The 18,763-nt window shown below is 36.1% G+C and overlaps 1 protein-coding gene across 1 annotated transcript in view; it reads right to left on the reverse strand.

The window, feature by feature from the left end:
• The window catches only part of TENT2 (terminal nucleotidyltransferase 2), a 33,674-nt gene extending 15,201 nt beyond the window's left edge, over nucleotides 1-18,473 (reverse strand). Inside the window, exons 1-10 of the mRNA XM_015816426.1 lie at nucleotides 17,748-18,473; nucleotides 15,006-15,170; nucleotides 13,998-14,114; nucleotides 11,012-11,261; nucleotides 9,880-9,994; nucleotides 9,687-9,778; nucleotides 8,247-8,313; nucleotides 6,935-7,004; nucleotides 5,031-5,107; nucleotides 3,797-3,925 (exon numbers count right to left, since the gene is read on the reverse strand). Coding sequence (XP_015671912.1) covers nucleotides 3,797-3,925; nucleotides 5,031-5,107; nucleotides 6,935-7,004; nucleotides 8,247-8,313; nucleotides 9,687-9,778; nucleotides 9,880-9,994; nucleotides 11,012-11,261; nucleotides 13,998-14,114; nucleotides 15,006-15,133 — 1,045 coding nt within the window. The 5' untranslated portion in view covers nucleotides 15,134-15,170; nucleotides 17,748-18,473. The remainder of the gene's footprint in view (nucleotides 1-3,796; nucleotides 3,926-5,030; nucleotides 5,108-6,934; nucleotides 7,005-8,246; nucleotides 8,314-9,686; nucleotides 9,779-9,879; nucleotides 9,995-11,011; nucleotides 11,262-13,997; nucleotides 14,115-15,005; nucleotides 15,171-17,747) is intronic.
• Between the last annotated feature and the right edge of the window lie 290 nt (nucleotides 18,474-18,763).

Here is an 18,763-nt window from a genome sequence, read left to right on the forward strand (position 1 = left end):
TTTAGGATCAAATGCTTATCCCAAAACTCAAATTTCTAGGTTTTAAAATTAAACATATTACCTACATAAATGTGTGAGAAAACTGATTAAACATTCGAGAATATGACACTCATTTAAGCCAAAGTTGTAATATAAATTTATCGAGGGACATGTGAAATTTTCAACACTGAAGACATTTTATTTAATTATAAACAATAATGTTTTTAGGTTTTGCAGATTATGCAGTTCTAATTTATCAACATTGGATTAAGGTGTAAATTACTTTCTCAATAGTTATCTGGAATAATATCTAGCTTTCAATGAATGGAAAATGTAATTTATTTAAAAATAGCCACTATTAATATTAAAAATGAATAAAAACTTGTGTTCTAATTATTTACAGGTATTCTTCAACTCATAACTATAATTGAGCCTGTCCATTAAAGTTGCAAATTGTGATGGTCATTAAGCAAAGTGACCATATGATCACATTATTTAACATCCTCCACCCCAATTCTCTGTGATACAGTCATTAGATCACCGCATAAGTTGTAAAGCAGAGAACCGGGTACCACAGGGGAGAGGTCCTGAGAAGCCTAGTATAGGCCAAACCCACCTGCACTGGGCCACCCAGGGCCTCCTCTCCCCTCCGAGACACATTTTCCTCCCCCTCAAGACCCCACAGACCAGGGGCCTACTTCTCACCCACTGGACCCTAGATCCTTTTTTCCACCCGACCCCCCCATCACCCATCATGCACTTACCTTTTGAGGATCTCTGGAGCTCCAGAGCTTGCATTGGGGACAGGGAGGGGGGAAGCAGGGCGCTCTGTTCTCAGTGTCCCTGGGACAAATGCTTCATCCCAGAAGCAGATGCCGCTTGTGGAACAGTCCAATGAATTGTTCCAGAGCTTGTGTTAGAGAAGGAGGGGTGGGAGCTCCAATCTCTCAGCATCACTGGGCTGCATGGCTTCATCACAGAAGCGACTGCAATGAATTGTGGCCACTCTGAAAATGGCACCCCTTCTGGAACCACACTCAGGGACACCAAGGGATGCAGCAGCTTGCCTTCCTTCCCCAACATGAGTTCTAGAGCTCAGAGATCTTTGAAAGATTACCTGTACATCTTTTAAAAAAATACCTATCAGAATCCTGAGGGCATGCAATGGGCAGCAATTCCGTACTCCCAAGTTGAAAATGCTCATGAAAGAACTGGCCTATTTTATATGCAATTTTATAACTCTTTGACTAAAAGGCCAATCTGTCCAAATTGATCCTCTTCTAGAATGTATCAGTGAATCTCTCTCTCTCTCTCTCTCTCTCTCTCTCTCTCTCTCTCTCTCTCTCTCTCTCTCTCCCTCCTCCCTCCCTCCCTCCCTCCCTCTCTCCTTATCTGCAAAACTCTTGAGTGAACTATATAATTCCACTAGGTCAGAGAATTTATGATTTGGAGCATCAACATATTTAATTGGTCTCAAAGGAAAATGAACAAAGTATGTCTATAGAAGGCTCAGTTTCCCATCAATGTCTTACTTCAATGCTCATATTTATACTTAAAGAAAAATATAATTAATTAGATTAAAGGCAAAAAATTGTGATATATTATGGTAGCCAAAACTCAGGAGTGTTTCTGGTTAATGATTTTATTATAAGGCAAAGGCTTTTGTGAACTTCATCAGATACATGAAATGGCTGAACTGATACCTGCATGATAACAAATATGTGCTTTATAATTACTATATCACAGATAGTTCTCAAGATATGGCTATAACGGAGCCTGCCCATTACAGTCACAAGTGGTGATGGCCATTAAGTGAGATAGTATCACTCAATGACCCCATCTCTTTCTCTCCCTGATGCAACTGTTAAACAAATGTACAGGTTAAGCAGAGTGCTTTAGGAGTGCAGGAGCCCCAGTTATACTTAGAATGGAGACCCAGGTCCACCTGCTCCAGGCGTCCCCCATCCCTGAGACATCCTATATTCTGTTTCCTATCGGCCCCTGTAGGCCTTTCCCTCTCCCACCAGGTTTCTGCAGGCCTTCCTCTTTCACACTGGGTCTCTGAGGCCTTTTCACCCTTTCACCAGTTCCCTGCAGACCTTAGGCCTGATTCCCACCCCACTGGGCCGCAGACTTTCACCCTAATTTACCTTTTGAAAATCTCCAGTCATTTGGGAATGAGGGCAGGCCACACATCCCTGGCTGTGTAGCTGCCTTCTGGAAGCAACCATAAATTTCAGCGCACCCACAATTCCTTGCGGGTGTCGCCAAACAGCATCCACCTCTGGGTCACTGCCGTGTAGGCGAGGGCCAGGCAATTGCGGAGATGCTGAAAATGACTGGGAGGTGGCCATATGGTCCAGGTAGAGTCTAGGTCAACGCGCCATGGCTGCTTTGCCCCAGCCATCTTGACCTAGCCAACTCACCCTGGCTGACTCACCACAGCTGACTCACTGTGGGACAATTCAACATAGGATAACTCAAGAAAGGGACAATTACAGTGGGTCTTGTCTTGCTTTAGGGTTTGAACCTTCTCAAGTTACAGGTATTCAAGGCTGGGGTGAGTTCCGATTCTACTTGGCCTTCTCTTGAGTTATCCCGCATTGAATTGTCGTGCGGCAAGTTGTTCTCCAGTGAGTTGTCCTGTGGCAAACTAGATGCAGAGAGTCAGCCATGGTGAAACAGCTGGGACAAGTCAGCCCCATTCCGCCCAGGAATGAGTGGCCTGACCTCCTTCCCCATCATGAAGTCTGGAGATCTTCAAAAGGTAAATGTGCATTGGGTAACAGGCTTGTGGGGAATAGGCCAAGGCCTGCAGGGACCCAGCAGTGTGGGATGGGAGGGGGAAAGCGGGGGCGCTACACATCCCTGTGGTCAATTGTAAGGGTGACTGCAGGGACACTGCAACAGCTGTAACTTCAAAACAAAGTTGTAAGTAGCTTTTGGAGGACATGTTATAATTTCAAACAGCCATTAAGTGACCATTGATTATCTCGAGGACTACTTATATACTATTATAAAGTATGGCTTAAAGTTAATGGTAATAACTTATCACATTATAATCTCTAAGAGAAGTTTCTACAGTAATATAAATACAACGTTTTAAAAAAGAATCCCCATTTTTATTTCCCTAATGACTAATTATAATTACCATCGCTAAAAGACACAACTACAAACAGAATCTGAGAATGATTAGCATAATTTCATCTTATCCTTTTTTGCAATGAGCTCAGGATCTGTGCACATATATTTCTCTTGAAATAATTTACACATAAGATCAAGCTTTTCTTGTCTGTAATAAACGTTTAATGATGGTTATACTGTATATCCTCATGCATTCAGTTTTTGTTCATCATAGAATTCCTGATAAACAAAGCTTGAAACAGAAAATTACAATAATTTGTGGCAGCAATTGTTTTTTAAATATTCAAATCCATTTAAAATATAGTCAGTTAGCAGAATATTAAAATAGTTCATGTTAACTATTAAAGTTTAGCAGTTAATATTAATGTTAACAGTTAATAAAACAATGTTAATGACTGATTTTTTAAATTTGTTCTCTATTGTATTTAAGAAACAGCAAGAACTCTAGTGATTATATAGTGACTGTTTCAGTATTTTTCATAAATATGCATGTTTCCCAGAGAAGAACTTTCATACATCAAAAACATGGCATAAGTGAAAGAAGTAAAAGCAAAAGCAAGTATTTTATCTAGAGACATTGCTAGCAGTTTCTTAACAACTGATTCTAAGAAGACAATTTGACAAGTGTTATATTCAGGGCAAAAGTCATTTGAAAAGTTCACCAAGTACTTACTTTGTAAATAGTGCAAAACCATCAACACAAGACTATAGCTGTTTAAAGTGCCTCGGCTAGCATCATTTATACCATGAAAGCTTGCCCATTTTTTTACAACCAGTGCTAATGGACGTACTCGGTTCTCAACTGTAAACAAGAAATAAAATTTTGACAGACAGAACACTTACATGGTTATTCAATGGACATATACAGTGTAAAAGATTGACATCTCAACTAGAGTACATATTCATGTATCATTACTAGGGTTATGTATACTAACAGATATTTTGCTTTTAAAATAGTTTTGTCCTTATTTACACTTGAAATTCTTCCTATCTATGAGAATCTATTCCTTTTATCATTAACATTTTTCATAGCTTCACCTCTAAATACTTTTCCTTAACTAAAGTGTTGTTTGTTGTCTTTTAGTCACTGTCATGTCCGACTCTTTGCAACCTCATGGACCATAGCATGCCAGCCCCCCCCCCCGTCCTCCACTGTCTCCCAGAGTCTGCTCAAACACATGCCCGCTGCGTCAATGACACTATCTAATCATCTCATCATCTGCCGTCCCCTTCTCCTTTTGCCTTCAATTTTTCCCAACATCAGTGTCTTTTCCAATGAATCCTCTCTTCTCATTTGGCAGCCAAAGTATTTGAGCTAAAAGAGCTAAAACCCAAAATCTCTCACAGGCAATTTTATTTATCCAGAAACAAACCTTTCCCTTTTTTGCCATCCCCTAATACTACTTAAATTTAGGAATTATGAGCATTTTGGGACAAAAAAATATCTGTTATATTACCTGCCACATTCTGCTATTCTAGTCCTTACAACCATTCATTTAGCAACCGTTCAGTTACAAAGGTAGTAAAAAAAGTGACTTACAACAGTCTCACACTTATGACTGCCCTGGAGTCACATGATCAAAATTTGGGCACTTGGTAATTGCCATGTATTTATGATGGTTGCAGCTTCTTGGGGTCATGTGATCACCATTTATGATCTTCCCAGGGGAATTCCGACAAGCAAAGTCAATGGGAGAATGGTTGTAAGTTTGAGGACTACCTGTATCAGAATTCTGACGTGGTCTTTACAACCATCATCACGTTTGCTTGGTTTTTCAGTACAATGGTTTCTCTCAAGTTTGCATGTATGGCTCCAAACATTTTAGGTACTGAGTATCCTCAGTTTTCAAAGAAAGTAAGGATACCAAAAGGAACCCAATCCATGATACAATGAATAAACTACTTACTGTATGCATAGGTTCTCAGAAGGAATGTATTTCTTATTCCTGCAACATTGTTTACATTCAAGTCAAAATCTACACAGCTAGGAGAAAAATCAAATTTAATTTGCACCAGTACTTATACAAACAAATCCAAATTATATTACATTAAAAACAATGATGGAAAAACCTAATTTTCAACATAATTCTCCGTAGTAGAATAACAATACCTTTTGTGTGTGTGTACATATACACAAAATAAAGATAATCTTTTCAACATTTGGCAACCCTAAAACCTCTAATTCTTCGGCATGGCTCCCTGTACTGCCTATTTGGAGTTGAGCAACAACTTCCATATATTTATTAGGATGATAGATTTTCCCACTTCACTAGGAATAAAGTTTTCTTTCAAGCACTTGGACAGGGATGCCCCCATGTTGGAAAAAGCATAGTATTGGAAAGGCTGGCATTCCAAAGGCAAATAAAAAAAATCCGTGTTTTGTCCATTTAAGTGTATCTTTACATTCCCTTTTTGGTCAACATCATTATTTGATTATGTACATGATCATAATGGGGAAAAAATATATCATGAAGTCCTCCATTCATGTCCAGTTATTGAAGTGAGTGACTATTTCTGTAAGCACATGGGGTCTATAGTAAAATTAGCATGTGTGGCAGCCTACCTTAGACACTCTTTGTTCTGCCTATGAATTCTAGACTGCACAATTGGACCATTGATACTGAGTGGTAAACGAAATGCACTTGGCTTTTGCTCAAAGGCACTACAGCTTTAAATGTGCTACTGCTGAGAACAAGCAACAATTAAGTGTTGCTCCTTAAGAAGCCATTTATTTAAGCAGACACATCATTTATCAAGGTCTTGGGAAAACAGATTCTAATGAATTGTAGAAGAGCTTGAACAACTGAATATAATCAAAGTGAGTGCAATGCATTGATCGTAGTTGCTAACCAAACCTTTTGAGAAATAGCAAGTTATAAGAAAGATACAAAATCTGCTAGTGAGACAATCAGGAAATCCTACAAACTCTGAAGTAGCCAAAATGTTCTAACGCTCAGTGTATTGTTCTGCTGATAATTTGGCCAAGCCTGTAAACTCCTGAGCAACAGCAGGAAAAACATTTAATTGGTAAAATGATCATAGACACAGATATACTGGGGAATAGGTGTGATAGCACAATCTCTTCCTTATTCACACAAGCAGCCAGGACTCACCAAATATAAATATATGATATTAAAATAATTGATAATGGAAAGATATATACCAATCCTTTGCTCTCCAAAACCGAAATGGTGACTTTTCAAGTCATTTTCTATAGTCCCACATCAATACTCCACTACCCAAAAGACCAAAGCGCTGACTGCCACATACAGGCTGAGATACAGAAAAGATCAGCCTGGCAGCAATGGTCTCTGGGCTTGTCTCAGGGACTGGCTGACCAGGTTATGCATCCAGCACCCTAAAGCTTTCTTGCTACATAGTTCCCCTCTCTAGTCTGCTCTCACTGTACAGGACAGTGTGTTTCTGGGCATGATGCTGGGTTAGTGGGAATTAGTAGTAGGTGGAAGGCCACAAGTTCCCCATTTTTTCTTTTGAATTCTGTTAAAACAGTAAATGGAATTAGCTTTATTGTTTGAACTAGATCAATCATTACAACTTCAGCCACTTCTCTACTAATAAAAGCATGTACAGAGACAAAATATCAGAAAAAAGTATACTTAAACTTCACTGAAATAATTGAATAGCGCTATTCACTGTAATATTTGCAAGTCATTGTCACCATTACTGTACCAATGAGAAAACAAATGGCAGATGGATAAGAAAACTCTAAGAAACATGTCCCATACTAGTAAGCCCACCCTGTCTAAATGGTAATATATGAAAAAAAATAATGGTAATTGCAGTTACTTGCCTGACTTTATCCCTGAACTTTACTATTGGCACTTTTGCTCGGATCAGTTGAGGTCTCTCAATGTAGCTTGCTGTAAAGAAAACAAAAAACTCCTGTAACATCTAATATAAATGCTATTTTGCAGCAGTAAATTTAGCAGAACATATTTCCTATACAGTTTCATGTTGCTCAGATGTAATTAAATAAATAGATAAAATCTAATTAGTGATTTTATTGCACAGAACCTCTTAGGCCATGCTACATCATTTCTGGCAGGATTTTTATTCAATTTATAGAGATTTTCTATATGAATAGATGACCCCCTTTCAGCTGACATTCAGTTTGATTGCTGGATTATGTGTCATCAAATCATTGAATCTTAGTCACCAAATAGATATTTTCCATGACTGAGTATCAAGAGGAAACTTGAAATTATATTCTGTTGCTAGACCTTTGTATCTTTAGGTATTGTGGGTTGCTGCTATTGTATTTTACTGAATAGGGTTCTTAACATAATCATTATTGTAATTGTTATAATTGTATGCTTTTTGATTATCAAAGAATATATCATTGAAGCAGGATAGAAATATCAATAAATAAATACAGCAAATTAACTTTGCAGAATTGGATTGCTCATATTTTAAAAAATATTCAGAAGTGCTTCAGACTATCCATCCATCTAATTTAGAAACTGCCAATTTCCCTCACGGAGAGACTCTGTACAGTGTACAAGTGTGTGTGTGTGTGTACAAATAACTTTGTGAGAGTTCAGTGCATCCCTGCTATTCATAAAAACCTGATTTTGTACAGGGTTCTGCCTTAAGAGACAGTGTAAATACATGTTGCTTTAATGACTCAATTCATTAAGACAGCATCACCTTCTCTCTGGAACTGACATAAAAAAAGAGATTGTCTGCTTTAATGAACAGAAAAAAGGTGATGATCTTATGTAAGCTCCAAAACATGTCTTTGGGATTGTACCTGAAATGGGCAATTTAAAAACTTGTTTTAGCTTGAAATTTCATTTACTAAAACACCAGAAAATTAATCTGCATAACATCCCATCATAATATCTACCACTTACTTTGGCTGTAAGGCATTGTATTCTACTTCCCTAGAAATATAACATACAAATCTTCATCAAAAATATGTTTTCTTGAAATGTTCTAAAATGGTAAAATACATGCTACTGACAACACACACACACAAGAAATATATTTCAAATTCAAATAAGGGTCATTAACTGAAGAATGCATTGAGTGTGTATTTCTGTTAGTGAAAACTATAAACAAATTAACAATATTCATTTCACTAAACATAGTCTAGAACTTACCAAGCTTCCTACAGAAGTGTTTTTGGAGTACGCTGAGTATGTGTCTTGCTTCAGTCTTCTGATTCATCTGAAATAAATTAATCACTAATGTTTTAATGATGTTTAATAATGTTTGAAGATGGAAATATTTGGACATGTATAGACCACTCTGAAGTGGAAACATTTTATCAAATGAATGCATAAAATGAGAAAGAAAAGGAGTAAACCCACAAGAAGAAATCCCTTTGTTCATTACAGGATAGCAGGAACAAGCTCAGATGTCCAAGGCTTAGAGCAGCCCATGTGCTAAAGCTCAACTACTATACCAGGGGTATTTCTTCTATCATGTGAAGTCCCAAGGAAATTTAGAACTATGGGCAATACATTTAGAATTCCCAACACACACACAATAATTTCATTTATCAAAATATAGGAGCTTGTAAAAGTGAGTCATTCAAGAAAGGTAATTTCTGCCATATTCAATTGTATTGGGATTACAGCAATTGTTTAGAGCAATAGTAAATAGAGAATAGGGCTCAATTCTTCCAAGTATTTCATTTTGTTAATAATAGTATCAATGTCTCCGTAAGAATAAGGCTAATGACTATATAAATCATTTAAGTGGTATTTCACAGTCTCCTCCCAAATTTGCTTCAAGCTATTTGTCACACTCACACGCTATTTCAAAAATCCAAACAACAAAACAGACAAATGGAATTAAATCAGAACCAGTAGTTAGGCAGTAGTTCTTAGCATATAAACTGAATTCTCTATATGATGTGTATTTGCATAATTATTGTTTCAAAAGTCACTTATTAGTGGCTTTTACTACTGATGTAAATGCCTTCTAAAAATGTTATTAAAACTAATGTAGCATGTAATGCAGCAAGCCACCCTTTTAACTTAAAGTGATTTCTTTCAAATTATCTGGTGGGGTTTTATTTTCCATTTTTGCAAGGACACAGCTTCTTTAAAATTGCAGAGCTCACCCCACTAATTGTCTTATTTTTGTTACAGAAAAAACAGCATGAAGGATGTGTCCTTCTTGTGATCTTAAAAAAGTTATGCTGTAAGAGGCAGTTCTCTATTTTTCTTAGATGGAAAAGTATTTCCATTATGTAAACAAGAAAATTTATACAAATAATACAAGCATGGCTATGGAGAATTCTTATACTTTATATCCAACAAAGACAGGGTAATACATTACATTATACTATATTAACATTGCTTTTATTTTTCTATTTTATTGCCTGAAATGTTACATGGAAATATTAGAATACTCATTTGAATGAATAGCTATTTTCAATGAATAATTTGCACACGCTCAACTTGCACCTTATTGCTAAATTTGATTTTTTAAAAACTAGTTTTACTTGTTGTTCTATATTTATCTCCCTTTCAGTACTCTCTCTTTAAAAAAAACATATGGATATTGAGATTTAATATTTTTCCTGTACTTACTGGCTCCTCTTTAACCACTAGGCACAAATCACCATCACTGCTACGAGTACCAAATCCATTCAATGAAGATCCAACCAAAAATAGCCTACTATCTGCAAGGCAAAAATAATTTAAAAATTGTGTTCTTCTTTGAAAGAACTCAAACACCAAAAGTCTAAGTATGGAATAATAAATATACAGAATTATAACATACTTGGAAAGATCTGCTGAATTTCCCTTTGGAGTTGAGTACGGCAAAGCTCTTTTTTGTTCAAGTCATAGGTTTGTTGTTGACATGCTTGAAATAACTCCAGTACTTGCTGACTTAACTTTGTGAATAAAAAATATAAAACTTATATTTAATATACAAATATTAATCCAGTTTTTTTTAAATTCTTATTGAACGTAGACCTTTTTAGGATAAAAAGTCATCAATCCCACATTGTTCTTTATCTAGTTCATACTAGATCTGTCTGCAAATAACAAATTATCTAGATCCTGATGAGTGAGATTATTTCAGGTCTATGAAGTTAAGCAGCACAAGACCAAGAAACAATTATTCTTGGAAGTTGGAGACAGTCAAAACCAAATTGGATTTTGTTTTAACTGAATAATCATTTTGGATAATCTGGTAGATTTACCTTTAAAATTACTGCTATACAGCAATAAGTAGTGGAAAACCTTTGCTACTGTAATAGTTCTTAGCCTGGATGACAAGATTAATGCAGCATGAAACACAGCCTCCTTCCTCCCACTTTGATTAGGACTGGAGGCAGTGTTTAATCTACTGCAGGGGACAAAAAGCTTCTGTAGGAAGAGAGTATATATTTTTTTTAATTTTAAAGTTTCTAATTTAAAGAAAATGCATTTTCTCTTCTACATCTATAGAAATGTGGATTTTCTATAAACTGATTCATAATTGTAAATAATAATAATAATAATAATAATAATAATAATAATAATAATAATAATAATAATAATAATAATAATAATAATAATTTGGAAGGGACCTTGGAGGTCATCGAGTCCAACTCCCTGCACAGGCAGGAAACCCTACACCATTTTGGACAGATGGCTATCCAGTCTCTTCTTAAAAACTTCCAGTGTTGGAGCATTCACCGCTTCTGGAGGCAGGTTGTTCCATTGGTTAATTGTTCTAACTGTCAGGAAGTTTCTCCTTAGTTCTAGGTTGTTTCTCTCCTTGATTAGTTTCCATCCGTTGCTTCTTGTCCTACCCTCAGGGGCTTTGGAGAATGGCTTGACTCCTCTTCTTCAAACCAACCTGAGACTTTGTGCTTATAACACTTATTTTGTAATATTATAAACAATATTCTTTTCAATCTTACCTTATCTTTGGCTACAGGAAGTGTAGCTTCTATAGCATTATTAAAGGAAGGTTCTCGTAATGGTGGCACACATCCTGTTAAATCTGAGATGTAATGTGCTTGAAATAATGGCGAAGAAATTGATCCAGGGAATGAATATCTATGATCTTCTATTAAAGGCACTAATTGGTTAGCTGAAGTTAATTCACGATGAGGTGAATGAAATCGCTGACGCTTTACTTCATAAGGAACATCCTCTTCTTTCAACCTCCTAAAAACATAAAAGATTTGATTATTCCAGTTTTCCACTTAAAATATGCAACAAAAACCTCAATTATAAATACTTCTGATTAACGTGAATATTCCAACAAAATTGTGCATTATGCTTTATAAGGATTTACCAAATTCTTTTAAACAGAAAACCCAATTGTGCCCCATGGAAAACAGTGATAGATTAAATACATACAAGTTTTATTACTGAAAGTTTGATCTAATGAAGACAATCTTACACAAACCATACTGTTTTTGAAATACTCCTTGTCCAAGAGAATAAGTTCACATTTTATAAAGTGTACTTTAGTGAGAAGTTGTGTCCAATGTGTACCCAGTGATAAGGGTGATAAGAAAGATAGATCAGATGGAAAAACTTACCACAACAGCCATTCAAAATGTAGAAAGTGTCTGTGTAGGTTTAGATTGTACAGACAGTAAAGTGTTTGATCTGGGCAAAAAAGAACCTCTATTTCATTTCACAATATTTATATATGAAAGCAACAATTGTGTATTACAAAACATCTTGCTTTCAACAGCCTCAGTAAGCTTGACATGATTTTATTATTTTTAAACTACAATATTCACAATAAACAACACACTTGTTTAATACTAATCAAGCAAGTATCTTGTTAATTATGAATGCTGTGGTCTGAAAGTAAAGATTCACACACTTTCAATTCCAGAAATACTGAGAAACGTTCCTGCCACTCATACAGGATATCTTGCCATTACTTTTTAAACAAAGCAGCAGTCGCCGCATACAAGATAAGTTTTAAGCCCATACAAAGATTTCAGTGGGTTCTCTTTGAAAAAAAGCTTTGACAAAGGCTTATTTGATGTGACGCTAGGAGACAAAGCAGTAGCCCACAAATAAATCATAATAACCATTAGGCCTCTAGTGAGATTACAAGGATTACTTATCAGAAAAAGTGAAAATGCACCAATGTTATGTAAAAGGAATACTCCCCTGAAAATAGATGATCAGTAATTTAAGGTGATCTTTAGTGAAATTTCAGAGCAAGAATATTATGGATTATGTCTATTTAGTAGCAGATAAAAATGCTAGTGCTCTACAATCCCTGATACAAAGCAAAGAACAGATATGCAGCCAAGTGAATTTTCAGGCATTTGGCTTTCTTGGCATTCAAATGGTCAATTAAAAGCTAAATGAATCCTTGGAAAAAATATTCTGGATATCTCACAGTGGTAACAATCAAATCATTCAGTTATTTAATCTGAATGCCATGTACATGTAGCTGATAATGTAACAGACAAAGAACAAGCATTTGAGAAACATAAAGATACTTTTTAAACACTGTAGCAAGAAAAATATTTTTAATTAGCTACATTTTGAATACAAGCTGATAAATCTAAGCCAAAGTTTTCTTTTCTCAGCTTTTTGATGAAAGTATCAAGTTTAGATACAAATTGCACTTTAACCTACAATATGTTCTAAATATTTCCGTTGGCTATTACTATCATCCAAATTAGACAAAAATATAGGCTGTATTATATGATTTGAAGCTGTTCTCTTACTAATACACTTTTTTAAAAAAAAAAAAACCACACACGGGTTCCTCTGATACAGTTTGGCTGATGTATTTCCCACCATATAATAAGTGATGGACCACTTTTGACTTGTGGTTCTGGGAAGCTGATACTCTTTTCCTGACGTTTTTGATATTGTAAGTAGAAAGACAAGAAACACAAAGCAAGCCACACATATATAGCCATTTGAAAAATACAGTAAATCCTATTCAGACGGAGGCATATAACAATGAGAAAATATCCAAATTTTGAATATGAGAGACCTCCATTATCCAGTAAGGTAAGCACCAAGTTAAAAATAAAGCAGGCTTGGATTTAGTGTTTGTTTTCTAAAAATGGAAGGAGATAACTTCGGAGCCATCAAAATTTTCTCACAAATGGAATGGAAAAACATTTAATCAATTTACCACTACTCTTCCCTGTAACTAACTTAGATTCCAATCTATGTGCTTTGAATATCCGAGAACACATTCAGAACAGTAAGGATGTAAGTCCAAGGAATGCAGGGGAAGAAAAAAATTCTCACAGCAGAATCATTCTGAATAAAACTCCATTTACACTGGATCTAGTTCAGTAACATCATATCTAAGTCCCAGTATGCGCTGAGCCTCTAAACTTTTCTAAACTTTTTTCTGAACTTTTTTTTAGCTCAGTAGTGGACAATTCAGAAAATTTCCATTGCTATTTGTATTCAAACATTTTAAAATTTACTTCTAGCTAGAAGTAAATTTGTTCTCATTTCCAAGTAACTTATATTTAATGTTTCCCTTCTGTTGTATTAAAAATGATAATTCAGTGGCAATTTTTGGAAAGAGATTGGGATGGGCTGCCTCCAATCTTTGGAGATGGTGGAAACTCTGAAGCTTCAGGTTGTTCATCTTTAACCTAGTGTCACATGAAATGTGAGGCTCACCTTATGATATCTGCTAGTTTCAAACTTACTGGGCAATATTAATTATCTGTTCATTTCATATGACAATCTAAACTGGAAACTAAAATTGTCAAACTTATCACTGCCCAGCACATTTTCATACATTAAGCTGTTGATTTGATTTCCAAACGGGATCTATACAAACAATACAAATACAATAATTTAAGTTAAAAGCAAGTACAGAACAAGCCATTGGTTCCACAACTTCTATAAATATAATAAATTCTTCCTGTCACATTTATATATCTCACTTACTTTCTGCGCCGGAATAACATAGGTGTAGGTGATCCATGCGATGGATTATCATTTTGACAGGCAAAGCGTGGTGGTGAAACAGGTGGGATGGTTGAAAGAGTACCATTCACTAGAGTTCTAAGGATATTAAAGTGCAATATTACTGCTTATGAAACTTACCAAGCTCTTAAAACCAGAAGTGTATTAAAGTTGCTCTAATAATTTGTTTTAATTTACTCAGTTTTATTATGCTTCTAAATCTCTAATCCATTTATTTCACGCTTTTATTATTATTTTTTCTTCTTTTGCTTTTTCATTTTCTTTTTCCATTATAGTTGTCCTTAGCTTATGACCAGTTGCTTATTGATCATTCACATTTACAATAGCCACAGAACAGGTGCTTTATAGCCCATGAAGCACTCCCTGCTGTTGATTATGATCATGCTATCCTCCCCCCATGATCACATGACTGCATGTGTGGTACGTGGCAACTAGTCACCTTTATGACCAATTGTGGCATTGCACAATCATGTGACCACGATTCACAATGGTTTTTGCCAGCAAAAAATCCCCTTTTAAAAAGATTTGCACTTACAACTGCAAGGTTCACTTACTGGACACCGCAAAAAAGATCATAATATCACTTCCAGTCATGTGGATACCTCGACTTACGACTCTAGTGACTTACAACCGGATTTCCCTACTTGTAAAATGCTTGCTAGATGAACAAACATTATTTGCACACACACATTCAGTGAAACTGTTATTTAAATAATTAACACATCAGTATCTACCCTAGAATTACGTATTAACTATTTTATAAAAGAATCAGAAACTATTTAAACTGATTACACAACTTTGTCTTCTAATGCAGTTTTTAAAACATATATACAGACAAATATACATATATATAAAATTACTTCTCTATAATGATTTGCATTTTCAACATTTCAAGATTTGCTACCCCACATGATTTGTTCTGAAAATGTACATCTGATAAACTTCATATTAAAATGATACCAAACTTACGTGGTACTCCGAAGTGGCTGAGGAAAGACAACTGGAGGTACATTTACTGGAAGATTAATGAAGAGATTATATCGTTGGTGTTCTAGTGGAAAAGGTGGACGACTCAAAGTGGAAGAATTTGGGAACATGCTCTTCTGTGCTATAAGTGAACATGTATTCTTCTACCTATATAAATTTTAAATGAAACTGAAGTAAAAAAAAACCTATTCATAATTACTATAAAGTGATACGATTTTTGACAAATATATTCTCAAAACATTTACATTAATATTTAGCAAGAAAAGTGTAGATAATATTCACCATTTTGGTATTAATACTTCTATTAACATGTTTGGTATAATATTGTATTATATAATTATACAGTTACATAATATTGCATATTTTATAACTTATTAATATTGAAATACTTTTTGTATTATATTTGTATGAAGTCAACGCAGACCCCCTTTGTTATAGTTTATATGCAATCCCTTCAGTGATGATATTCCTTCAGTAAGCTGCATTTCCACTATTCCATTCTATTTTTCATAGATATCCAGAATAATAATACCAAAAATAGAAGGACTACTTAAAGAGTTGCAACTATATTAGTCTCTAACTGATTACAAAATACACATCAAACTACTATAGGAATTGAGAAAATAGCATATGGTAATCAATATGATCAAGCAAGATCTTAAATATATTTTCATTCTGCTCTTTAGCACATGCATGTATCAGAAACACAATCAAAAATAATCTGCACTGCATACAAAAGAAATCTGTAATGAAGTTGATATTATTTATTTATTCTACCAATTTATATGGCTGCCCATTTACTATATAGCTCAGGGCAGATGCCAAAAAATTAAAAACAAGCAATAAACCAAACAGTTAAAATATACTGCATTGAGGAGAGTTCATATAAACAATATATGTCATCCAGAACTTTAATAGACTACAGGTAATCTTCGATGTAGGATAACTGGGACCAGAATTTCTGTTCCTAAGAAAGGTGGTTTTATGTGAATTGTTCCCAATTTTATGATCTTTTTTTTTGCCAGTTAAATGAAGCACTGCAATAGTTAAGCAAATTCAGCTTCCCCCCCTTGTTATCAGAAGCTGGTTGGGAAGGTTGCAAATGATAATCACATGACCTAAGGATGCTGCAACCATTGTAAATACATGCTGGTTGCCAAGCATCCGAATTTTGGTTACGTGACCATGGGGATGCTGCGACAATCATCAAATACATGACTGTGGGGATGCTGCGACCAGCCATAAGTCACTTTTTTCAGTGTCAATATAACTTTGTAAAACTAATATTTGTAAGTTAAGAACTGCTCACAAAAACTCAAACGTGGCAGAGAAGCAAGAGCCTTTCCTATTGCTTGTCTTCCAGCAGCCTGGCAATTTCAGCACTGCATTGAAGAATCATTAACAGGACTGCCTTCATGGATCTGTCTTGTTCTGAGATACAACTCCCACCAGCCCAATCTAGCATGGCCAATAGCAGGGATACCAGGTGTAAAACAAGATGGCCATATGCTATATGTCATTGATTTAATATCTTTGAACTTTTAACAGCTGATTATAATTTCTACCATGATGAGGGAAAGGAGGTATGTATTTATTTTCACTACCTTTTGTGGAACTTGTAGTGCTAACAGCTTTGCAAATAATTTGCATTTGCATGCTTGCTGACCCACTCACCGTACACAAATGGCTAAATGAAGTAAGGCTTCCCTTTGGTAACTGTTCTCATTTGATTCATCTTCAAAAAAGCTTATTCTAAGAAAGGGGTGTCAAACAGCCAACCCGTGGGCCGATTGCATCATGCGGAGGCCTTGCCCACCCCAACTCCGGCAATGCAAAAAAAGTCACGTACATCGCGACACATCACATGATGCGGCAAGTTTGTCATCCGTGTTCTAAGATGATGGACATTAAGGCCATTAGTTTGGCAATTTGCTAGCTCAAGAAAGATTAGAAATGACTTCCAATATATTTCTGATCATAACATCTCAAAATAATCAAAATTATCAAGGGGTTGCAGCAATTATGCAGGAACATCACTTATTCTGTAAGTTTGAAAATGGCAAAGGAAATGTGATGAGATTCATATATTTGTATATTGTGTAAAAACACTTACCCAACCCATGTTCTCAAGGTGTCCTGACTTCAATTTCCATAATCCCAGATTAGCATAACAAATAGTCAAGCTGTTAGGGAATTACAGGAACTGAAATCCCCTGAGGTTTGCTAGTTTGACGGACAATGGATTAGAAAAGGGGAGCATATTTTTCTTCTCTTTTATGGCATTTGAAGTTTATCAAACAATTGTCAGACAAAAAGAAATATTTAATTACATAACACATACTGAAATTATTGAATTTGTTATAACAATTCAGAAAACTTTAAAATCAATTTTACAAACTGATAGGAGATGAACTATGGAGAAGTTCATAAGAATAAAGCTTTCTTATGCAGTTGCATACAACTGAGGTTAAAAACAATAAATACACTAATACTCTTCCTTACCAGATATCATTACTGTAAATGACTTTTCCCAAATCACTTTGATTTCATTTTACTGACACTTACTGTCGGGATATATCAACAGTATTTTTAATTTTTTCCTTAAGTAAAAATTGCTTATTTTTTCTTATAGATTTCCATTAACATCCAGAAGAACCAAATCTTTCCAAATGAGACATCCTCACAAATAAATAAACCAAAAATGCAGGAGAAGCTAGTAGATACCCTTTTTGCACTAATTCACCAAAGATGCAGCACACCAACTTTCAGGAGTTTCCAATTATTGGCTTGGCAAAGCATTCACCTTCACCTTCCAATCTTTCTTGGATTAAAGAATCAGTCTGCAAAGTTAGAAAGAGTTTCTTCAGGTGAGGTTGAAATATACTTCCATCTCCTTTTAAGACAATTTAGAAGTAATTGCCAAACTGTAAAGACGACATAACCTATGTATAGGAGAATACTGTACCTGAAAGGAAAGTATCGTTTATACCCAAACCACCATGAATTGACGTGTGACTTGTTATTTCTAATAATAACAATAAGTGGTGTAGGGCACCGAGAATTGCCAAGGCGTCATAACCCCCGACTCTCGTGAAGATCCCCACTTCTGAGGCTGGTTTTCTCCAGATTTCTCTCTTCCCAGATGCCCCGCCGAAAGTTACTCGCCTTGGCAGGGACCCTAGGGCATCCTAACCAATGGCCCAGAAACAAGCTCTCTTGCCTTCTCTCAAAAGCCGCTCGCTTGAAAAGGAAGACCCAGCAGGATCCCCGCTCGGCCAAGAAGAAGCCCAAGAGGCGCTCTCTTCATCTCTTCCGCTCCGGGCTACAACCTGCGCGAAGGTTGCTTTAACTTACTCCGACGAGGGCGTAGAATTCAGGAGGGCGAAAGGAGCGGCTGAGGGTCGAGGCCCACCGCTTTCCGAGGCCAACCGCCTATTCTGTTTTCTTCCCTTCCTTTCTGGAGAGAAAGAGAAAGGCAGGTAGAATTATCCGGAAGTAAACCGGAAATTCCTTAAACAGGACCATCTCTATGGCTGAGGCTTTGGTCTACCCCGGATCCAAAGCGCTCCGACCGGAAGCGCTCCAAAGCCCCCACGCTTATGCTCAGCCTCGGTAACTTCCCTCCCCGCTCTTCGCAACTCTTTGACATCCCATTCTACGCATGCGCCTTTGGTCCCTTGTTCAAGCACTGGGATCGGACTGCTGAGCGGGTTGTACGCTCCTGGTTCCTGGAGAAAGAT

This window comes from Protobothrops mucrosquamatus, unplaced genomic scaffold (assembly GCF_001527695.2).
Source record: "Protobothrops mucrosquamatus isolate PMUCROS unplaced genomic scaffold, P.Mucros_1.0 scaffold450, whole genome shotgun sequence".
In the NCBI taxonomy this organism is placed as follows: domain Eukaryota; kingdom Metazoa; phylum Chordata; class Lepidosauria; order Squamata; family Viperidae; genus Protobothrops; species Protobothrops mucrosquamatus.